Source organism: Staurois parvus, unplaced genomic scaffold, assembly GCF_062004578.1.
Source record: "Staurois parvus isolate SC_StPar_1 unplaced genomic scaffold, SC_StPar_1.0 ptg001861l, whole genome shotgun sequence".
Taxonomy (NCBI): domain Eukaryota; kingdom Metazoa; phylum Chordata; class Amphibia; order Anura; family Ranidae; genus Staurois; species Staurois parvus.
The window spans coordinates 56748-82242 of record NW_028319657.1 but is presented as its reverse complement, the minus strand read 5'-3'; the positions used below and the strand labels follow the sequence as shown (position 1 = coordinate 82242).

At 42.0% G+C, this 25495-nt stretch overlaps 1 protein-coding gene and 1 pseudogene across 2 annotated transcripts in view; both read left to right on the top strand.

Annotated features, from left to right (window-relative positions):
- Positions 1–25495, top strand: part of LOC149434008 (alanine aminotransferase 2-like) — a 52153-nt gene that overhangs the window by 9446 nt on the left and 17212 nt on the right. For both annotated transcript variants that reach the window (XM_089664222.1, XM_089664223.1), the window contains exons 3-7: positions 3565–3654; positions 7101–7209; positions 15587–15720; positions 18361–18604; positions 23077–23156. In XM_089664222.1, the coding sequence (XP_089520348.1) occupies positions 3565–3654; positions 7101–7209; positions 15587–15720; positions 18361–18604; positions 23077–23156 (657 nt within the window). The remainder of the gene's footprint in view (positions 1–3564; positions 3655–7100; positions 7210–15586; positions 15721–18360; positions 18605–23076; positions 23157–25495) is intronic.
- On the top strand, positions 18798–18956 carry LOC149434009 (U2 spliceosomal RNA; annotated as a pseudogene).

The window sequence follows — 25495 nt, the reverse complement described above, 5'->3', positions numbered from 1 at the left end:
ATGGGCTACCAACCGCCCCAGGTCAGTACCCAATAATACACTAGTGGGAATGGCATCGGTTACTCCCACTTCTCTCATTCCTCTCCCAGCTCCCCAGTCTAAATAAACACAGGCCGTGGGGACCGCTGGGTTGATGCCCCCAACACCTTTCACAGTCATGGTCTTACCAGGAATAAGATCCTCAGGGCTCACCAGTTCTGGATGCACTAAAGTCACCTCCGCTCCGCTGTCTCTCAGGCCAGTGGTAACTCTGCCACCCACAGTTACAGGCTGCAGGTTATCGGCGAGCCCTCTTGCATTCCTGGAAACACACAAAACAGTAGACTACAGGCGGGTTGTCTTGGTAGAAGGTGGGACAGCCTTCTTTTTCTCAGGGCAGGACACACTGAGATGACCTATCCGGTGGCACCAAAAACATCTCCGGGTATCCACAGTTGTTGGGGCGGCTCGTAAAGGTCTGGATGCCTTGGTCTTCTGGATGTCCGGAGAAGAGCGGCCGGTTGCCTTTCCTCCCTTCCAGCTGGGTTCAGTAGTCCTCCGGGTGACAGGCATTCTGTTAGCCGCATAGGAGTCAGCTATTTCTGCTGCTTGATCCACTGTCTTGGGATCTCGGTCAAGTACAAACTGCCTGACCTCAAAAGGACATGTCTGTAGGAACTGGTCCTTAATCATGAGTTCCTGGAGGGCGTCAAAGGTGCTTACAGACAGTCCCTTTAGCCATTGCTGGAAAGCAGTGCGCTGACTGCAGACGAGGTCTGTGTAGCTGTCATTAGGACCTCGATGCAATGTCCTGAAACGCTTGCGGTACACCTCTGGCGTGAGCTGGTACCGTTTAACAATGGCCTGTTTAAGAGTCTCATAGTCCCTTTCTTGGCCCTCTGGAAGACTCAGAAGCACATCCAGGGCCTTGCCTTTCAGGCCTGGGATAAGGTACTGTGCCCATTGCTCCTTGGGCAGGAGGTATTGACGACAAGTCCTCTCAAACCCTTGTAAAAAAGTGTCCATATCACCATCCACGTCCATGGTGGGGAATTTGTCCAGGGAAACTCTGTGTATCCGTTCTTCCCTGGACTCAGTGTTACCAGCAGACCTGTTCTGCTGCATCCGGAGTTTTTCTAGCTCCAGTTCATGTCGCCATTGTGCTTCCCGATCTTTTCGTTTGTCCTCCCGCTCTGCCCGCCTGTCCTCCCGCTCTGCTTCCCGGCGCTCCGAAATGAACTTGAAGCGTAATGCTTCACTGACTGGGCCCAGCAGCTGTAGATCAGCCTGCAGGGACAACGAATGGGCTTCCAGTTGGCCCTCTCGGATGTCACCACGATCCACATCCAGTGACGGAGAAAGTGGCTGTTCCACATCCTGTGGCTCCACATCCAAGTCTCGCTCCTCCCCGTCTTTCTCGACCAGGGCATGTATCATCTGCTCCTTTGTCTGGTCCCTTGTGGTCGGGATACCTCTGATCTCGCACAGATTCATCAGGTCATCTCGACTTTGCTTCTTGTAGCTGATTACTGTCTCAGCCATTTTGCCAAAATAAAAGATAGAAAAGAAAAACAAAGAAAGGGGGGGGGAAGCAAATAGCCAAGTATGTCTTCTACAAAACAAAAATAATGCACTGAGTGAGCTTCTGTAGGTCAGTCACTTCTACCGAGCTTCTAACCTTTAGTACATGGGTTAAATGAATAAACCATGCACTAATGTACTAAGCAGATCCCGCACGCTGCCGCCAACTGTCAAGGATTCGTTAAAACGATCACCCTGTCACGTGTCCACCACACGCCACGCCCACAGCGACTAGCTAACCGTGACGCACGCGTGCAGCCGCAACAGGGTGGTAAAGAGGGGATAATAAAGGGGATTTACACTTAAATATCTCAAACCGTATATAAGATCAGCCGTGATACCTTTTCACAGCCTGCACTACCTCTGGCCACCACCGGATGGAGACTCCACTCCAATCCAGCTGGTCAACCACACACTGGCAGATACGATCTTACATACAACCTGGTGCCCTGATTAGAGTTGAGGACCAGCTTAGTAATCACACACCCTTCTAAAGGTCCCTTCAGCTATCCTAGCTTGAACCCCGGTGTTGATAACCCTTCCACTGTCCACACACCCCCACACCAGACGCACCACACAGGTAGCCTGCCACCACCCAACAGTTTATCCGCAGAATGGTCTGTTGAGACACCACACACACACAGATCTCCGCCTGGCAGATCTGTTACCTTTGCAATCTGCGTGCAATCTGCCCACTCACAGTGCAGTTGCATACAGATTGGCAATGAGCTTAACCGAGCGTTTTAAAGGCACTAAAATACAATACAATATAACCCAATCTAGTCTCTCCGATCTAGTCTCTCCGATCTAATCTCTCCGATCTAGTCTCTCCGAAGATATGAGCACATGCTTAAATACACAGAAGTTCACTAATTAATTTTAAGATTTAATTTCCCAAAGTGGGCAGTGCATAAAATATGTGCAAAATATAACAAGTTACATAAAATACAAAAGATATAAGAAGACACACAAATGACTAATTACTATAAAATAAAAGGGAATAAAAAGACAGAATAACACTTTACCCTGCGGCTGGAGCAAGCCAGAAACTTGGCAATCCGCTAGTCAATCGAACCAGCTCCGTACGAATCACCCTGTCCAAATGTCCGTGCGTTCAATTTATGGCGATTTGGACATGGGCGGGACATTAGTCTTCGGCCAATTGACTCTGGGGGAGGTGGTCCTGACCTGCCCACAAGAGGTACTGTGTATGGACCTGCCCAAGTTCAATTGGGCCGAGACTGGCCTGAACACCAAGTTGGGGATTGGATTTCTGACACCAGCGCGTCAGCCCGATCGCAACAGTACCAAACACCATCCGACTGTCGCACCCCCGCGTCATCTAATCATTCCATGCATTTCCCTGGCTTCCTCCCCAAGCCCCAAATATGATTCTTATATGCAAATGTAGCGTACAGAATGGCCTGCACAAAGGAAGCATTTCCATCTCTCTCCAACTAATATTTCATCTTTTATAAGAGATTAACATACTTCTTTGATGTGAATATTACTTATAGAGCTTTCCACAAAGGCAGACAGTCTGTCTGCTGTCACTGGTTTTCCTCAGAAGGTGATAACCTGATTGACACACAAAAGTTGTCACCTCCAGGAACCTGGCTTTAGACTAATTAATGCTAAATGATGATTGGGTCTGTAAGGCCTATTGAGGAATTGTGTATACATACACATCTGATCCCAGATCAATTGTTTGTACCTTCTATTCATTTCCCTACTGCCCAGGGGCTCAATGTACATCCTTAATGACCAGACTGTTCCTGCACACACCTTTGTAATGAAAGGGCCTGACATAATCTAATCTACTCAACCTGTCATGGCTAGGATTCCATATTTCCACTCAAATCTTACATGTCCGTTACAATAAATCTTACATGTACATTACAGTGTGTCTGAGTGGAAGTGGAGGACCCTTCCCAGGGAATGTACATGGAGATCATTCAGGAGAAGAGTTTCTGTAATGTCTAAATATTCTTTTTTCTTCCTCAGGGGATTATCAAGCCGTTTGGAAAGGTCACAAAATGCCATTTTGGGGACCTGCAGGCCATGGGACACAAACCACGCACCTTTCTGAGACAGGTGAGGGGTTGGTGCTGGAACTCATCAACATCTGCCAATGATGTCGCAGATCAATTCCCCGGCATGAGGAACATCTTTTGTCATCAATTTTGACATGTTTTTGGTCTGTCACCAATCAATGTAATGTACATGGTCATTCAATACGATATTTTACACCTCCCAAATTCCCAGAGTGAGGAACACCACCATCCTGCCAAATTCCTTGCTCCTCACTGCTCCTCACTGCATGTGGCTCTTTTTTCTCATCTTCCCAGGGTGAGGGACACCTTTAAGCACCAACCTGCCAAATTCCCAATCAGTCACTGATCACTGCCCTGTAGACAGCTCATTTATAAAGCGCCAACAGTTTGCTCAGCACTTTACAATATAAAGGGAGACAATACAGTTCAATACAGTTCAATACAATAGGGTTAGGAGGGCCCTGCTCTTAGGAGCTGACAATCTAACAGGGAGGGGTTGTTGGAACAAAAGGTAATGTTGGGGATGAACTGATGGGAGAAAGAGAAGATTAGGTTATTAGCTGAAGGCAGGATAGGCTTCCCTGAAGAGATGGGTTTTCAGGGAATACCTGAAAGTGGACAGAGCAGGCAATAGTAGGACAGTTTGGGGTAGGGAGTTCCAGAGGATGGGAGAGGCTCTGGGGAAGTCCTGGAGACGAGCACGAGAGGAGGAGACAAGGAAGCCAGAGAGGAGCAGGTCTTGGGAAGAGCAGAGAAGACATTCACCAACCTGCCCAACTCCTGGTCCATCACTGGTCAATGCACTGTACACAGCTCATTTCTTCCAACTTTCCAGGGGTGAGAGACAATTTTTATCTCCATTCTGTCACTCTCTGACCCATCACTGATCAATGCAATGGACACAGCTCATTCCTGCTGAATTTCCAGGGTGAGGGACACCTTTTATTTGCAACCAGCCATCTCCCGCTTCGACGCCAATTAACACACTATGAATAACTCATTCTCTCCATCTTCACATGGTGGGGGACACCTTTTATCATTAACCCACCAAGCTCCCGGTCTGATTAATACACTGTACATGGCTCATTGCTACCAACTTTCTGAGGGGTGAGGGACACCTTTTATCACCAACCTGCTAAACTCCCAGTCCAACATTAAATATGGCTTATTCCGCCTGAGTTTTCAGGGTGGGGACACCTTTTATCGCCAACCTGCCCCACCGCGGGTCCATTATTGATCTATGCACTGTAGATGGCTCATTCCTCACAAATTCCCTGGGTAGGGGACACCTTTGCAACGCTCTCAGTCCATCACCAATTTTTACAGCCTGGGCCTGCCACTAACCACCAGTGCAGGGGGGAGAGGGTTCTTTTCACAGCCTAAGCCTACCACTGACCACCAATGCTGGGGGAGAGGGTTCTTATTGCAGGCTAAACCTACCAACAACCATCATTGTTGGGGGAAGGACCTTTCTATTGCTGCACAAGCCTACCACTGACCACCAGTGCTGGGAAACAGGGTTCCTATTACAGTCTAAGCCTACCGCTGACCACCAGTGCTGGAGAAGAGGGTTCTCATTCCAGCCTAAGCCTACCTATGACCACCAGTGCTGGGGAAGAGGGTTTTTATTATAGCCTAAGACTACCTATGACCATCAGTGCTGGGGAAGAGGGTTCTTAACACAGCCTAAACCTACCACTGACCACAGATGTTGGGGGGGGGGGGGTGTTTCTTATTACAATCTAAGCCTAGCAATGACCTTCATTGTTGGGTGGAGGGTCTTTTTATTGTTGCCCAAGCCTACCACTGACCACCAGTGCTGGAGAAGAGGGTTCTCATTACAGTCTAAGCCTACCTATGACCACCAGTGCTGGGGAAGAGGGTTCCTAACACAGCCTAAGTCTACCTATGACCACTGATGTTGGGTGGGAGGTGTTTTCTATTATAGCCTAAGCCTACGAACGACCATCATTGTTGGTTGGAGGGTCTTTTTATTGTTGCCCAAGCCTACTACTGACCACCAGTGCTGGGGAAGAGGGCTCTTATTACAGCCTAAGCCTACCTATGACCATCAGTGCTGGGAAAGAGTTTTCTTAACACAACCTAAGCCTACCACTGACCACTGATGTTGGGGGGGTGGGTGTTTCTTATTACAGTCTAAGCCTGCCAATGACCATCATTGCTGGGGGGAGGGTCTTTCTATTGTTGCCCAAGCCTACCACTGGCCAACAGTGTTGGAGAAGAAGGTTCTTACTACAGCCTCAAGTCTACCAATGACCACAAATACTGGGGGTTTAATGTTAATGTAGCTCTATCTTCTCAAGGGCCATTGGATTTGTTTTGGGTCCCCTTAAGCTCTGCACAGCCAGGCAACATGCATTTTCCACACTTGCACATTCAGAGTCAGTAAACAGTCCTTGAGCTGTTTTTTTGTGGATCAAAAATAGCAACTGAAGTCCTCTTGGTGTACTTCTTCAAACTCCAGATGAATCCATCTCTTCACCCAGCTGCACTGAGGGTATCCCTGGGCAAGGGATTCCAAAATCCAATAGTGAAGTATTCTTGGATTAGAACTAGTTAGGTCTTGCACCTGACCGCCCTCTCCCTTTATCTGACCCAGGGGATGTAGAAGTACTCACACTATCCTGTCCTGTCAGCGAGGTGGGTTGGTAGCTGCTTTCAGGCCTTTCGCTGGGCTGGCTCCTTCCCTGCTGTTCAAGATGTCCTCCCCAAGAGAGTGGAACAGTGAAGATCCTCCTGTCCAGCAACCAGCCTGTAGGCAGGCTCCCCTTCCTGGGGTCCCCTCCCAAGCCCCACACTCCAGCACCTTCCTTCAGTCCATCTTCCACCTGACTCCAGAAACTCTCCCTGCTGCATAGGTTCTTCCACATTTATGGGTTGTCCTTGGTCATCATGCCTGGCCTCCTGCCTGGGATTAGCCAAGGCCCCTAAACATGCAGATCTGGACCTCCCCACCTCCTCTGCCCCTCTTCTAAAAACTTCTTTAAGTTTCTGGAAGGGTGACAAGGCTCCAGAAGTCCTGACCTGTAGAGCCTCCAAGCCTGTACTGAGGTGAACTTACTACCTCACTCCCAGGCTGACTCATACCAGGCTGCTACCCAGCCTCTGTCTAAAGAAAAACAATACAGCCTATCTAGATTACCTAGGGGGTGCCACATTAATACCACTACCACCAATGAATGGGGGATCTTTGTAGCCAGTGACACAAGTGGTTGTGCTCATTTTACTCCCACACTACCCACTTTATGAAACCCCATGCGCCCATGTGTTCTCTTGATCCTTCCAAGGCATCCCTCCTACTTTCACATGTTGGCACATGGCAACTAAGCAGGCCAACCCCCCCCCCCTCCCCCAGCATGTAAGACATTTAATTTTGTGACTATTTTTGAAAATTACTTTTATGTATTTATAGTGCTTATCATGTCACTACCTGCTTAGAGCGGTGTCACTTCTCTCTCTCTGTAGGTGGCAGCTCTGTGTACCTACCCTGACCTGCTGGACACCGATCACTTTGCAGAGGATGCTAAGCGTCGGGCCCGGGAGATCTTGAAGACATTGGCTAACGACTCAGTGGGTGAGTCTGGAGCCTCTGTGAAAAATGCCAGAAAGGCGTCAACTACACGGGCACTTTTTAGATGCGTTGATGCAGCATTTAAACCCAATTAAACATAGTGCATGGTGAAGTTATTCAAATTCTATGTTGCTGTGCGCACTGCACTTTGTGTTACCTTTCTGCATTATACATATTGCACTGGAGTCAGTGGGAACGGGAAAATCAGTTCTGAAAATATTTACTTTTTTAATTGTAAATCATATAACTTTTTACTGTATAAATTATGTTTTACACCTGAAGCAAAAAGACAGCAGACAAAAAATGATATGCATTAGAATGAAAACATTTAATTTTAAAACAATTACAAGTAACAGTCCGGAATTCCTATCAAGTTTTATTTTACTTTTTCACCATCAAATAACAAAATAAAGAAGATAACACAAGTACTGTAAATTCTCTCTAATTTTACTTGTGGTTGTTATTTCCTTTATCTATTATCTATCTATCTATCTATCTATCTATCTATCTATTATCTATCTATCTATCTATCTATCTATCTATCTATCTATTATCTATCTATCTATTATCTATCTATCTATTATCTATCTATCTATCTATCTATCTATCTATCTATCTATTATCTATCTATCTATCTATTATCTATCTATCTATTATCTATCTATCTATCTATCTATCTATCTATCTATCTATTATCTATCTATCTATCTATCTATCTATCTATCTATCTATCTATTATCTATCTATCTATCTATTATCTATCTATCTATCTATCTATCTATCTATCTATCTATCTATCTATTATCTATCTATCTATCTATCCTTCTATCTATCTATTATCTATCATCTATCTATCTATCTATCTATCTATTATCTATCTATCTATCTATCTATCTATCTATCTATCTATCTATCTATCTATTTATTATCTATATATCTATCTATCTATCTATCTATTATCTATCATCTATCTATCTATCTATCTATCTATCATCTATCTATCTATCATCTATCTATCTATCTATCTATCTATCTATCTATCTATCTATCTGTCTGTCTATCTATTATCTATCTATCTATCTATCTATCTATCTATCATCTATCTATCTATCTATCTATCTATCTATCTATCTATCTATTATCTATCTATCTATCTATCTATCTATCTATCTATCTATCTATCTATTATCTATCTATCTATCTATCTATCTATCTATTATCTATCTATCTATCTATCTATCTATCTATCTATCTATCTATCTATCTATTATCTATCTATCTATTATCTATCTATCTATCTATCTATCTATCTATCTATCTATCTATCTATTATCTATTATCTATCTATTATCTATCTATCTATCTATCTATCTATCTATCTATCTATCTATCTATCTATTATCTATCTATCTATCTATCTATCTATCTATCTATCTATCTATCCTTCTATCTATCTATTATCTATCTATCTATCTATTATCTATCTATCTATCTATCTATTATCTATCTATCTATCTATCTATCTATCTATCTATCTATCTATCTATCTATTATCTATCTATCTATCTATCTATCTATCTATCTATCTATCTATCTATTATCTATCTATCTATCTATGTATCTATCTATTATCTATCTATCTATCTATCTATCTATCTATCTATTATCTATCTATCTATCTATCTATCTATCTATTATCTATCTATCTATCTATCTATCTATTATCTATCTATCTATCTATCTATCTATCTATCTATCTATTATCTATCTATCTATCTATCTATCTATCTATCTATCTATTATCTATCTATCTATGTATCTATCTATTATCTATCTATCTATCTATCTATCGATCTATCTATTATCTATCTATCCATCTATCTATCTATCTATCTATCTATCTATCTATCTATCTATTATCTATCTATTATCTATCTATTATCTATCTATCTATCTATCTATCTATCTATCTATCTATCTATTATCTATCTATCTATTATCTATATATCTATCTATCTATCTATCTATCTATCTATCTATCTATCTATCTATTATCTATCTATCTATTATCTATCTATCTATCTATCTATCTATCTATCTATCTATCTATCTATCTATCTATTATCTATCTATCTATCTATCTATCTATTATCTATCTATCTATCTATCTATCTATCTATTATCTATCATCTATCTATCTATCTATCTATCTATCTATCTATCTATCTATCTATCTATTATCTATCTATCTATTATCTATCTATCTATCTATCTATCTATCTATCTATCTATCTATTATCTATCTATCTATCTATCTATCTATCTATCTATCTATCTATCTATCATCTATCTATCTATTATCTATCTATCTATCTATCTATCTATCTATCTATCTATCTATTATCTATCTATCTATCTATGTATCTATCTATTATCTATCTATCTATTATCTATCTATCTATCTATCTATCTATCTATCTATCTATTATCTATCTATCTATCTATCTATCTATCTATCTATCTATCTATCTATCTATTATCTATCTATCTATCTATTATCTATCTATCTATCTATTATCTATCTATCTATCTATCTATCTATCTATCTATCTATCTATCTATCTATTATCTATCTATCTATCTATCCTTCTATCTATCTATTATCTATCATCTATCTATCTATCTATCTATCTATTATCTATCTATCTATCTATCTATCTATCTATCTATCTATCTATCTATTTATTATCTATATATCTATCTATCTATCTATCTATTATCTATCATCTATCTATCTATCTATCTATCTATCATCTATCTATCTATCATCTATCTATCTATCTATCTATCTATCTATCTATCTATCTATCTATCTGTCTGTCTATCTATTATCTATCTATCTATCTATCTATCTATCTATCTATCTATCTATCATCTATCTATCTATCTATCTATCTATCTATCTATCTATTATCTATCTATCTATCTATCTATCTATCTATCTATTATCTATCTATCTATCTATCTATCTATCTATCTATCTATCTATCTATTATCTATCTATCTATCTATCTATCTATCTATCTATTATCTATCTATCTATTATCTATCTATCTATCTATCTATCTATTATCTATCTATCTATTATCTATCTATCTATTATCTATTATCTATCTATCTATTATCTATCTATCTATCTATCTATCTATCTATCTATTATCTATCTATCTATCTATCTATCTATCTATCTATCCTTCTATCTATCTATTATCTATCTATCTATCTATTATCTATCTATCTATCTATCTATCTATCATCTATCTATCTATTATCTATCTATCTATCTATCTATCTATCTATCTATTATCTATCTATCTATCTATGTATCTATCTATTATCTATCTATCTATCTATCTATCTATCTATTATCTATCTATCTATCTATCTATCTATCTATCTATCTATCTATTATCTATCTATCTATCTATCTATTATCTATCTATCTATCTATCTATCTATCTATCTATTATCTATCTATCTATCTATCTATCTATCTATTATCTATCTATCTATGTATCTATCTATTATCTATCTATCTATCTATCTATCGATCTATCTATTATCTATCTATCCATCTATCTATCTATCTATCTATCTATCTATCTATCTATCTATCTATCTATTATCTATCTATTATCTATCTATTATCTATCTATCTATCTATCTATCTATCTATCTATTATCTATCTATCTATTATCTATATATCTATCTATCTATCTATCTATCTATCTATCTATCTATCTATCTATTATCTATCTATCTATTATCTATCTATCTATCTATCTATCTATCTATCTATCTATCTATTATCTATCTATCTATCTATCTATCTATCTATCTATCTATCTATCTATCTATTATCTATCTATCTATCTATCTATCTATCTATCTATCTATTATCTATCATCTATCTATCTATCTATCTATCTATCTATCTATCTATCTATTATCTATCTATCTATTATCTATCTATCTATCTATCTATCTATCTATCTATCTATTATCTATCTATCTATCTATCTATCTATCTATCTATTATCTATCTATCTATCTATCTATCTATCTATCTATCTATTATCTATCTATCTATCTATCTATCTATCTATCTATCTATCTATTATCTATCTATCTATCTATCTATCTATCTATCTATCTATCTATCTATTATCTATCTATCTATCTATCTATCTATTATCTATCTATCTATCTATCTATCTATCTATCTATCTATCTATTATCTATCTATCTATCTATCTATCTATTATCTATCTATCTATCTATCTATCTATCTATCTATCTATCTATCTATTATCTATCTATCTATCTATCTATCTATCTATCTATTATCTATCTATCTATTATCTATCATCTATCTATCTATCTATCTATCTATCTATCTATCTATCTATCTATCTATCTATTATCTATCTATCTATCTATCTATCTATCTATCTATTATCTATCTATCTATCTATCTATCTATCTATCTATCTATCTATCTATCTATCTATTATCTATCTATCTATTATCTATCATCTATCTATCTATCTATCTATCTATCTATCTATCTATATATCTATCTATCTATCTATCTATCTATCTATCTATCTATCTATCTATCTATATATCTATCTATCTATCTATTATCTATCTATCTATTATCTATCTATCTATCTATCTATTATCTATCTATCTATCTATCTATCTATCTATCTATTATCTATCTATCTATCTATCTATCTATTATCTATCTATCTATCTATCTATCTATCTATCTATCTATCTATTATCTATCTATCTATCTATCTATCTATCTATCTATTATCTATCTATCTATTATCTATCATCTATCTATCTATCTATCTATCTATCTATCTATCTATTATCTATCTATCTATCTATCTATCTATCTATTATCTATCTATCTATCTATCTATCTATCTATCTATCTATCTATCTATTATCTATCTATCTATTATCTATCATCTATCTATCTATCTATCTATCTATCTATATATCTATCTATCTATCTATCTATCTATCTATCTATTATCTATCTATCTATCTATCTATCTATCTATTATCTATCTATCTATCTATCTATCTATCTATCTATTATCTATCTATCTATCTATCTATCTATCTATCTATCTATCTATTATCTATCTATCTATCTATCTATCTATCTATCTATCTATTATCTATCATCTATCTATCTATCTATCTATCTATCTATCTATCTGTCTATCTATTATCTATCTATCTATCTATCTATCTATCTATCTATCTATTATCTATCTATCTATCTATCTATCTATCTATTATCTATCTATCTATCTATCTATCTATCTATCTATCATCTATCTATCTATCTATCTATCTATCTATCTATCATCTATCTATCTATCTATCTATCTATTATCTATCCATCTATTATCTATCTATCTATCTATCTATCTATCTATCTATCTATCTATCTATTATCTATCTATCTATCTATCTATCTATCTATTATCTATCTATCTATCTATCTATCTATCTATCTATCTATCTATCTATCATCTATCTATCTATCTATCTATCTATCTATCTATCTATCTATCTATCTATCTATTATCTATCTATCTATCTATTATCTATCTATTTATCTATCTATCTATCTATTATCTATCTATCTATCTATCTATCTATCTATTATCTATCTATCTATCTATCTATCTATCTATTATCTATCTATCTATCTATCTATCTATCTATCTATCTATTATCTATCTATCTATTATCTATCATCTATCTATCTATCTATCTATCTATCTATCTATCTATCTATCTATCTATTATCTATCTATCTATCTATCTATCTATCTATCTATCTATCTATTATCTATCTATCTATCTATCTATCTATCTATCTATCTATCTATTATCTATCTATCTATCTATCTATCTATCTATCATCTATCTATCTATCTATCTATCTATCATCTATCTATCTATCTATCTATCTATCTATCTATCTATCTATCTATCTATCTATCTATCTATCTATCTATTATCTATCTATCTATTATCTATCATCTATCTATCTATCTATCTATCTATCTATCTATCTATCTATCTATCTATCTATCTATTATCTATCTATCTATTATCTATCTATCTATCTATCTATCTATCTATTATCTATCTATCTATCTATCTATCTATCTATCTATCTATCTATCTATTATCTATCTATCTATCTATCTATCTATCTATCTATCTATCTATCTATTATCTATCTATCTATCTATCTATCTATCTATTATCTATCAATCTATCTATCTATCTATCTATCTATCTATCTATCTATCTATCTAGCTATCTATAATACTGTACAGTATGTGTATATAAGACATAAAAGAGCTTTGTCCATTTTTGATCACTCTTTTGTAGGGTGATTTTTCAACATTAAAAGCTCTTTTATGTGGAGCAGTCCATCTCTCTCTCTCTCCCCTCCCCCCCTCTCCCCCTCCCCTCCTCTCTCTCCTCTCCCCCCTTTCTTTGTCCCCACTCCCCTCCTTTCACTCTCTCTTTCTCTCCCCCTCTCCCTTCTCTCTCTCCTCTCTTCTCTCTCCTCACTCTCTCCCCCCTCCCCTCTCTTTCTCTCCCCCCTACCCTCTCTCTCTCCTCCTCCCTCTTTGTCTCCCCCTCTCTCCTTTCTATCTCCCCCTCTCTCTCTACCCTCCCCCTTTCTCTCTCTCTCCCTCTCTCCCCCCTTTATCTCTCTCTCTCTCTTTCTCCCCCCTCTCCCCCTCTCTCCCCCTCTCTCTCTTCCCTCCCTCTCTCTCCCCTGTCCCCCCTCTCCCCCCATCTCTCCCCCCTCCCCTCCCCTCTCTCTCTCCTTTGTTCTCTCTCACTCCCCTCTCCTCTCACTGTCTCTCTCCCCTCTCTTCTCTATCACTCCCCCCTTTTCTCTCCCCCCTCTCTACTCTCTCTCTCACTCCTCTCTCTCTCCCCTCTCCTCTCTCTCTCTCCCCTCTCCTCACTCTCTCTCTTCTCCCTCTATCCACTCTTCCCTCTCTCTCCCTCGCTCCCCCCCTCTCTCTAACCTCTCACTCTTCTCTCTACTCACTCTCTCCTCTGCCCCCCCATCTCTCTCTCTCTCTCTCTCACTCTATATATATATATATTTATTTATTTTGGGTTTTTTTTAGAGAACAGAAAAACAAACAGATGGCGGACAAAGTAAAACCAAAAGTTTAAAGTGACAGCACACAAATAACACTTCCTTATACCCAATCTTATTTCATTAAACCTATAAGTTCACATAGGGTAGCAGTTTAATTTGCTATTTGTTTAAAGTGTAACAAAAAGGACAGAAAGGATCGAGGGTTAGAACCCCTGTCATGTATTTATTGTGGTCTGTGCCCCCATTAAGGAAATCCACAATCTCTCTTTCTCCTGTACACCATTATCTCTGAGAGTGAAAGTAAAATAAAATCCAGTTTTTTTCCCCCAGAACAGTAGTAGAAGGAATTCTTCCAATGGGGACACTAGTTTTGGGGACATGGGGGTCCCCAAGGAATTCCCTTTAAATCGCAGGAAATTCCTTTCACTTCCTGTGGAACACAGATGGCCTATCGAAAATGTAAAAAAAAAGTTTTCCCTCTAGTTCTAATTTAAGATATACTGAAGTTTTGTTGGCATCAAGAAAAGCAGATTACTTGATACCCCAGTGGATGCTGTGCAATGATTATTATAATGATAAAGAATTGCTAGAGCACTATGGGGTTGATTCACTAAAGCAAATGTTCTGTGCACTTTGCAAGTACAGTTGCTCCAGAGCTCAGTAAATGAGGGGAACCTCTGCTGGCTTCCATCATCCAATCACGTGCAAGCAAAAATGCCGTTTTTTAATTTTCCACGCACGTGATTGGCTATTCTTTGCAAAGTGGAACTATACCTGATTTTCTAATCTCTGGAGCAACTGCACTTGCAAAGTGCACAATCTAGTAAATCAACCCCTACGAGTCAGCTAAAAAGAAGCAGGGAAGGAGCTGATTATTTTCTAACTCACCCTCCTGCTTCCTAAACAGGAATGGCTGGAAAGGGAAAGGAGGGAAGGGGTGCTCACTGCTGAGTGTGTATAAATTCCAGCTTGAGCAATTGGGCTCTGTAAACAGCTGGGTTTTTTTTTCAGCAATGCAGATAAGAAGAGCATGCAAAAAGAGGCAAGAACTCCACCTGCTGGCTGAAAATAAAAATACAAAATATCCACAGTGACATGCAGCATTGGTTGAAGGTTAAAGCCTAAAAGTTATTTTTGTGTCTTCACAGGCAGCTATAATCTAGTTTACATCGGTCGGGTTATGCCCCCCAAGATCGCCAAATTCATCGAACAGAGAGACGGTGGAGTCCCCAGTGACCCCAGGGATATTGTTGTGACTGCTGGTACATCAAAGGCCATTCTGGTGCGTCTGAGAGTGGGATGGAGTCACTGCTGACCTATGAACTCCATTGGTGGCCCTACCCACATGGAAGAAAAATATATTTGAAAATATATTTGAAAATATTTGGCCATATTCAATATACTTAAAAAAAAAATATATATATATATATACACATACACATACATACATATACACACACATACACTGCAGGTTGAAATGCGTTTTTATTACAAAATATATGAAAAATATTTTAAAAATACATTTCAAATATACTGTATATCTTTAAAAACACAGATCTACATTTTTGGAATGTATTTACAAATATATATAAAAATATATGTTAAATTGACTTTTTGTATATGTTAAAAAAAATCTGAAGAATATATTTTAAAAAAAAAACATATACTGTATATTTATATATATATATATATATATATATATATATACACACAGTCAGGTCCATAAATATTGGGACATCGACACAATTCTAACATTTTTGTCTCTATACACCACCACAATGGATTTGGATGTTGAAAAAAATCTGAAGAATATATTTTAAAAAATTAATATTTTTAAAAATATATTTTTTAAAAATATATTCTTCCGATTTTTTTTAACATATAAAAAAGTCATTTTAACATATATTTATAAATGCATTCCAAAAATGTAGATTTGTATCTTTAAAGCGGAGCTCCACCCAAAAGGGGAAGTTCCGCTTTAAGGACTGCTCCCCCGCTCCCCATTAAGGATTGGCACCTTTGGGAAGCAGGGGGGGGGAGCGGGTACCTGAATTCCCTCTTCCGGTCCGATCGCCTAGGCGATCGTAAATGGAAGGTGTCCTCCCTCTCTGTAGTCTTTTGGGACATGTGACAGGTCCCAGAAGACTACAGGACCATTCATGAAGCGCAGCGCTACACGCACATGCTCAGTGGGTACCCGGATGTGAAGCTGCAAGCTATCACAGCCGGGTGCCCACACTGAAGATGCCGGCTTCCTGGAATACAGAACGGACTGGGCAACGAGCTGCGGGGGGACACACCCTGGGACCGAGGGACAGGTAAGTGGCTGTTTTTTAAAAGTCAGCAGCTACAGTTTTTGTAGCTGCTGACTTCTATTTTTTGATAGGTCGAGTGGAACTCCGCTTTAAGGACATACAGTATATTTGAAATGAATTTTTAAAAATATTTTTCATATATTTTGTAATAAAAAACGCATTTCAACATGCAATATATATATATATATATATATATATATATTTTTTTTTATAATTGAAATATATTGAATACGGCTAAAACTTCAATTATATGTCAATATATTTGGGAAGAATATTTTTAAAATATATTTCAAATATATTTTTCTTCCATGTGGGTAGATACTAAGGGCGTGTTCACTCCAGGTGTGGCGCGGGAATGCTGGCAATTTTGTGTGTTTTCCTGTACCGCACAAAAATCTGCTGTCACTTGCAGATGCATGCGTGTGCTATTAATTCTTAGTAGCACCCCAACTGAAGCCTGGATTGGAGCAGATTACCGACGGTCTATGCAGATACGTTTCATTATATTTGGATGATGGATATTTTACAGATCTCTAAACGAGGGTAAGGTGCATCCACAGGGCCGTGGATAAGGGGGGTACCACCTGTCCTCCTGTAGGTCCAGGCGGCTGGGTGGATTGGATGTGGGCAGAGAGGATGATTGGCCCGGCTCGGGGGGGGGGGTCTAATACTGGAACCGATCCCCTGTAGTACTCTCTCTGCAGCAGCTGAAAGCCGGCTTCTTCTCCTCTCCCTCCCACTGGCTTTCAGCTGCTGCAGAGAGAGCCATACAGGGGATCGGTTCCAGTATTTGCTTCCTGCTGAACCCATCATCTTCCCTGTGCTCAATACATTTCCCCCTGCTGCCCTGGCCCCCTTGTGTGCCCCCGCAGTGCTGCCAGCTTCCCCCCTCTCCTTCCCAAAAACAGCTGCAAGCACACAATACGATCCTTCAGGGTGGAGAGCTGGGGAAGCGTCCTCTAAATATATCACATTTACCAGTCCCTTCCTTTCCTTAACGAACACAATGAGTGATGGGTACTGAACACTCACTGTGTTCATTCATAACTGAAGCATAGTAAACTTTTTTTTTTTTGGAAGGGGGGGGGGGGGGGGGCTCAGGTTGGTTGTATGGGGCCCCATGGTTTCTAACAGCAGCCCTGAGCACAGCCATCCAGAGCAGTGTGCTTACAGTGAAGCAACAACACCCCCTCCACCTCCCAATAAAACACTCCCTGCACATAGTTAACCCTTCGATCGCCCCTCATGTTAACCCCTTCCTGCGCAGTGCCATTAGTACAGTGTCTGTTTTTTTTTTTAGCACTGATCACTGTATTGGTGTCACTGGGGATATCAGTGACACCAAGTCAGTCCCCCCCAAGTGTCAGAATGCCCTGTTCGCTATTGGCTGAATAGTCATATGATCAGCCAATCAGATGATTCCTATAACTTGCAACATTCACAAAATTCAGGCAAGCCTTTCTACAGTGTTTTCATGAAAAATACAATTGGCTACAGGCTGTTAATAGATGCATTTTCCAGCATGCAGGTCATTTTATATGGTCATTTTTACAGCATTCTATTCTGGAAGGGCTTTTGATGTCATTCATCTTCTGTTTTCTCCGCAGAATGTGCTGGCACTGGTGGTGAATGAAGAGGAGCCACTGAAGACGGGCATCGTGGTCCCCATGCCACACTATCCGCTCTATTCAGATGCCATTGCGCTGTTTGGTGCCACGAAGGTGGAGTACATTCTAGATGAAGAGCATGGATGGGCAGTGAATGTGGACCATATTCGGGAATCGCTCAGCACTGCCCGGAAACACTGCGACCCAAAAGTCCTGTTTGTCCTCAATCCTGGGAATCCCACCGGTACAGACCCACCAGGACTGTAGTGATTTGCCAGTCTTGGCAGTCCCCTTTCCAGTGCACATGCCGACTGTTCCACCCAAAGCTGCTCTAACAAGTCTGACAGATATGGAGCGGCTCTGTAGGTGACCACTGACCACCTAAACTGTTGTAGGTAGAATGGTAGCAATCATTTGAATGCCACATTCGTCCTCCGATGACTTCTCAGCCTTTTGGCTAAGATCAAGTGTAGTATCTGTTCTTATTGGTGTCCAGTAGGGGCGCTCCACCGCCATTCTGGCCTTGATGGCCGGCTATAGACACTGGCCGGCCACTTTATTAGGTCCACTTGCTCAATTGCTTGATAACACAAATTGCTAATTAGCCAATCACATGGCAGCAATTCAATGCAGTTAGGCATCTAGACGTGGCGAAGACGACTTGCTGAAATTCAAGCCGAGCATCAGAAAGGGGATTTAAGTGACTTTAAACGTGGCGTGGTTATTGGCGCCTGACGGGCTGGTCTGAGTATTTCAAAAACTGCTGATCTACTGGGACTTTCACACACAACCATCTATAGGGTTTACATAGAATGTTCAGAAAATATCCAGTGAGTGGCAGTTGTGTGGAGGAAAATCCCTTGTTGAGGTCAGAGGAGAATGGGCAGACTGGTTCCAGATGATAGAAAGGCAACTCAGATAACCACTCATTACAACCAAGTAGGGCTGTGGACAAGGAGGTCCTCCTGTACGGGGCCCAGGTCAGCAGGGGGGCCCTGGCAGCTGGGTGAATTGGATGTGGGCATGGGGGGGTGATCGGCATGGTGGCTGGGCAATTACTAGAACCAATCCTCTGTGTGGCTCTCTGCAGCATCTGAAAGCTGGCTTCTTCTCTCCCTCCCACCGGCTTTCAGCTGCTGCAGGGAACGCCATACAGGGAATGGGTTCCAGAAATTGCCTCCTGTGCACCATCTTTTCCCCCAGTGTGACCCCACTCCCACAGTGCTTCCAGCTTCCTCTGGAAGCATTCAATAGGATCCTTTAGGATGGAGAGTGGAGGAAGGGTCCAGTAAATAGGAGGTACCACCGGTCCTCCTGTATGGGGCCCAGGTCAGCAGGGGGGCCCTGGCAGCTGGGTGAATTGGATGTGGGCATGGGGGGTTGATCGGCATGGTGGCTGGGCAATTACTAGCACCAATCCTCTGTGTGTCTCTCTGCGGCAGCTGAAAGCTGGCTTCTTCTCTCCCTCCCACCGGCTTTCAGCTGCTGCAGGAAACGCCATACAGGGAATGGGTTCCAGAAATTGCCTCCTGTGCACCATGTTTTCCCTCAGTGTGACCCCACTCCCACGGTGCTTCCGGCTTGCTATGGAAGCATTCAATAGGATCCTTTAGGATGGAGAGTGGAGGAAGGGTCCAGTAAATATGTCACATTTCGCAGCCTCTTCCTTTCCTGAATGAATACGAGTGATTGTTACTGATCACTCGCTGTGTTAATTCGTAACTGAAGCATTGTAAACTGTGCTTTTTTGGGGGGGGGGGCCTTGTCAGGAAAGGCCTGCTCATAGTGCAGACGAAGATCCGCGGCGCACAAATATGTACATGTGCAGAACTATGGCAAAGCGGGCAGATGTGCGGGTGCTTGGGCATAGGCGCGCACGCATGTGCACTTGCGCATCCAGTCGCGCGCCTGTCACTAATGCTGGCACCAAAGGGGCTATTTAAACTGGCTGCAGTGACAGGCACGCGCCTGGATGCGTGAGTGCACATGCGCGCGCACGCCTATGCCCAAGCACCCGCACATCTGCCCGGTGTGTCATAGTTCTGCACATGCGCATATTTGTGCGCCACGGATCTTCGCCAGCACTATGGGCAGGCCTTTCCTGATGGGCCCTTTCAGGTTGTCTGTATGGACCCCGTAGTTTCTAATAGCAGCCCTGTAACCAAGCAGGGGAGTATTTACCACAAGGCAAACAAGGCATTTGCCTAGGGCGGCATTTTTCAGGGGGACAGTGGCATTTTTTAGGATGGAAGAAGACACACGCAGCATGGCGACCAGGTGGGATCTGAGAGAGCCTACGGGCTGCTTGATGGTGTATGCAGAGCCTGTGAAGGTGAGCGGTGGTGAGGGTGGGGGTTGCCAGTGTATGGGGGGAGGTGGTATTGGAAGGCTCTCTCGGGTGGGGGCTGGGGTGTTGTTGGTCAATGTCAGACTCTCTTTGTGAGAGAGGGGGGTGTTGGTCGGTGTCATGGTCTCTCCGTGGGGAGGGGGGCAATTTTTGTGTTGCCTAGGGCAGCACAAAACATAAATACACCCCTGTAACCAAGGTATGCAGAATACCATCTCTGAAACAACACGTCAAACCTTGAAGCAGATGGGCTACAGCAGCACAAGACCACACCGGGGTGCCACTCCTGTCAGCTAAGAACAGGAGATGGAGGCTACAATTCGCACAGACTCACCAAAACTGGACCATAGAAGATTGGAAGAACGTTGCCTGGTCTGATGAGTCTGGATTTCAGCTGCGACCAGGGGCGGACTGACCATTCGAGCACTCGGGCAGTGCCCGAGGGCCCCGGGTCAGTAGGGGGCCCCATGAAATGCCCCTGGTACCTTTTTTATAGGCTTTTTTGAGTTTGGGCAAGGACACAGGGGCCCCATGATCCCCTATTGCCTGGGGGCCCCATGAGTTGTCAGTCCGCCCCTGGCTGCGACATTCAGATGGTAGGGTCAGAATTTGGCGTAAACAACATGAAAGCATGGATCCATCCTGCCTTGTGTCCACGGTTCATGGATGTGCGGCCAACAAATCTGCTTCATGTCAATATGGAGCAAAATCTCTGAGGAATGTTTCCAACACCTTGTTGAATCTATGCCACCAAGAATGAAGGCCGTTCTGAAGGCAAAGGGTTGTCAAACCCGGTACTAGCAAGGTGGACCTAATAAAGTGGCCAGTGAATATATCTTCTGTTTTGATGGGGGTCCTGAAGGAACTGAATTAAGACCCAACTGGGTGAGGTGGAGGTCAGAAGTATGGCCCTAGTGTGAAAGATTCTGAGCAGGGGCAGAATGACCATTTGGAAACTCGGGCACTGCCCGAGGGCCCAGGGTCAGTAGGGGGCCCCATGAGATGCCCCTGGTACCTTTTTCATAGGCTTTTTTGAGTTTGGGCAAGGAAACAGGGGCCCCATGATCCCTTATTGCCTGGGGACCTCATGAGTTGTCAGTCCGCCCCTGATACTGAGAGGTCCACTGCCTCCTGATTTGGTCTGGATGAGGGCGGGGAAGGCAGCGAGCCCCTGGCATCAAGTGCTCCCTGGAAGTGGCGACCCAGGTGTTCTGAATATCACAATGGGTTTGAGACCCTACTGTGAGAACGAGCACTAGGCCACGACACCACCCTCTTTTTGTGGAACCTCACCTCATGAGCTAGTCGTTTTGGCTGAGACTGTGGCAATTTTTGTTACCAGACTGCAAAGTCTAGCCACTGTCAAGCACATTTTATCTTTCTTTCATGCTTGTCACTGCTCTATTTTTTTTTTACTCCACAAGGATGGTAGAGTGCAGGGGCGGACTGACAACTCATGGGGCCCCCGGGCAATAGGGGATCATGGGGCCCCTGTGTCCTTGCCCAAACTCAAAAAAGCCTATGAAAAAGGTACCAGGGGCATCTCATGGGGCCCCCTACTGACCCCGGGCCCTCGGGCAGTGCCCGAGTTTCCAAATGGTCAGTCCGCCCTGGTAGGGTGTGAGTCTTTGGGCCTACTGAAAAGTCTAGGGAGAGGTCATGTGGCCCTAAGGTTCCTCCCCTGCCTTGGGGGGTCTCTATTCAGGAGATCCCTTAACCTGGTACTCGGTGGACAACTATGGCTGCTAGCTAGGTGGACCAGAGAGCCTTGCCCCCATGAGGCGTCTTGCGCCCAGGAAAAGGTCCATCCTCTTTGGAAGGAAACCATGTAACCCTTGTGCACTTTTTTTGTGTTAGCATGCCCTTTTTTAGGTTCACTTTGGTGTTAGTTTTTGTGCACCACACTGCGGGTTTGAAAATGAAGGGTGAAAAAAGTAATCCTTCGACGCTAGCTGCATTGACTATCCAGCCAACCGATTCAAAGAGAACATCTCCACTGTGAAGGTTTACTTCAGGTTGATACACTCCATAACTCGGCCAAAGAATTTGTGATTCTGTGCAGCTGGATTGTGGACCTCACTTTTACCCATTGAGGTCAAGCAACATAGCTTGGTCAAGGAAGCACCCCATAATTACTGATTGAGCAGAAACACACTAACAAGGTCATCCCGGTGCTCCTCTTCTTTCCAACACATGTTCACATGTTTGACCAACAGTACCGCAGAAAGTAAGAGCTTGGCTCCTCCTCCTCGTCTAAGTGTTTCAGGGCAGCGATGACAGTAGGCTGATATCAGGACAGGAACACCTCCCTGTGCCAATGAGAAGATATCTCTTGTATGACAAATGTCCTATCTCCCATCTGTTCACAGGACATGTACTGAGCAGAGGCAACATTGAAGAGATCATAAGACTGGCCGCTGAAGAGAATCTGCTGCTTTTCGCAGATGAGGTAATGTGATTAATAATACAAAAAAAAAATTCAATTATTATTGATATTATTAAAGAGACTTTCCACCTAAAAGTAACATTTCAGTTATAGGAGAAGACTAGCGTCATCTAGTGCCATTAATGCTGTGGTTATTGTCACTTTTCCCACCCAAATTGAAGTGTGTCCCCACCAACCTCTTTGTGTTCCTGCTCCACCTGTTCCTCTTTACATAATATAAAACAAATGCAAATCCAGCAGGGATCAGCAGAGTCCCTCATAATGTCCCCTTGCTCTCTTTAATTCTTGTGACACATAGACAAGCAATGATGAGATAAGAACACAGAGAGAGCAATAAAAAATCTAACAGAACATGTAACCTTTCCTCCCACTACATCCAAAACCAACTGGAGTTCGGCTTCAGATATCTGCTAGAAGAGACAATTTGTCAAGTTGTCTTTATATTGTTATTGAGGAAGAGGATTACTGGCTCCTGAAACCTCCCTGGGCTCTCCTGGAATCCTTCAGAACTCTGTTGTCATCCCCTTGATTCTCCTGAAATCCCCAGGGACTCTCCTAAATCCCTCAGAACTCTCCTGCGTTCCCCATGACACTCCTGGAATCCCCCAGGACTCTCCTGGAATCCTTCGGAACTTTCACATAATCCCTATGACTCTCCTGGAACCCCCCAAGGACTTCCCTAGAATCCCACAGGAATCTTCTGAATCCCTCAGAACTTTTCTGAAAACACCAGGAATCTACTGGAATTCCTGAGACTCTCCTGAATCCCTCAGAATTCTCCTGGAACCCCCTAGAACTTGCCTGGAATCTCAGGGGCTCTCCTCTAACCCCTTAGGACTCTGCAGGAAACCCTCAGAGCTTTCCTGGAATCACCTTGACTCTCCTGAAACCCCTAGGATTCTCCTAGAATCCCCCAAGAATCTGCTAAATCCCTTAGAACTTTCCTGAAACCCCCCAGACTCTCCTAAATCCCTCAGAACTTTTCTGAAAACACCAGATATCTCCTGGAATTCCAGAGACTCTCCTGAATCCCTCAGAATTCTCCTGGAACCCCCTAGAACTTGCCTGGAATCTCAGGGGCTCTCCTCTAACCCCTTAGGACTCTGCAGGAAACCCTCAGAGCTTTCCTGGAATCACCTTGACTCTCCTGAAACCCCTAGGATTCTCCTAGAATCCTCCAAGAATCTCCTAAATCCCTTAGAACTTTCCTGAAACCCCCCAGACTCTCCTAAATCCCTCAGAACGTTTCTGAAAACACCAGGAATCTCCTGGAATTCCAGAGACTCTCCTGAATCCCTCAGAATTCTCCTGGAACCGCCTAGAACTTGCCTGGAATCTCAGGGGCTCTCCTCTAACCCCTTAGGACTCTGCAGGAAACCCTCAGAGCTTTCCTGCAATCACCTTGACTCTCCTGGAACCCCTAGGATTCTCCTAGAATCCCCCAAGAATCTCCTAAATCCCTTAGAACTTTCCTGAAACCCCCCGGACTCTCCTAAATCCCTTAGAACTCTCTTGCAATCCCCATGTCTCTCCTGGAATCCCCCAGAACTACCCTGGAATTCCTCAGAACTCTCTTGTCCTCCCCAGGACTCTCCTGAAATCCCTCAGAACTTTCCTAGAATCTCCCAGGAATATCCTGAATCTCTCAGAACTTTCCTGAAACCCCCAGGAAACTCCTGGAGTCCCAGGGACTCTCCTGAACCCCTCAAAATTCTCCTTAGAACTTGCCTGGAATCCCAGGGACTCTCCTCTAACCCCTTAGAACTCTCCTGGAATCCATGCATTTTAGAATCCCCTTGGAGTCTCCCGGAATACTTCAAAACTCTTCTGAAACTCCCATGTCTCTCCTGGAATCCCCCAGAATTACCCTGGAATTCCTCAGAACTCTCTTGTCATCCCCAGGACTCTCCTGAAATCCCTCAGAACTTTCCTAGAATCTCCCAGGAATATCCTGAATCTCTCAGAACTTTCCTGGAATCCCAGGCACTCTCCTCTAACCCCTTAGAACTCTCCTGGAATCCATCCATTTTAGAATCCCCTTGGAGTCTCCCGGAATACTTCAAAAGGGGCGGACTGACCATTTAGAAACTCTGGCACTGCCCGAGGACCCGGGGTCAGTAGGGGGCCCCATGAGATGCCCCTGGTACCTTTTTCATAGGCTTTTTTGAGTTTGGGAAAGGACACAGGGGCCCCATGATCCCCTATTGCTCAGGGGCCCCATGAGTTGTCAGTCCGCCCCTGCCAGGGAGCCTCCTCAAACCCCACAGAACTCTACCGAAATCCCTGTGGATTCTCCTAAACCCCCCAGGACTCGACCAGAATCCCAGGGAATCTTCTGGACC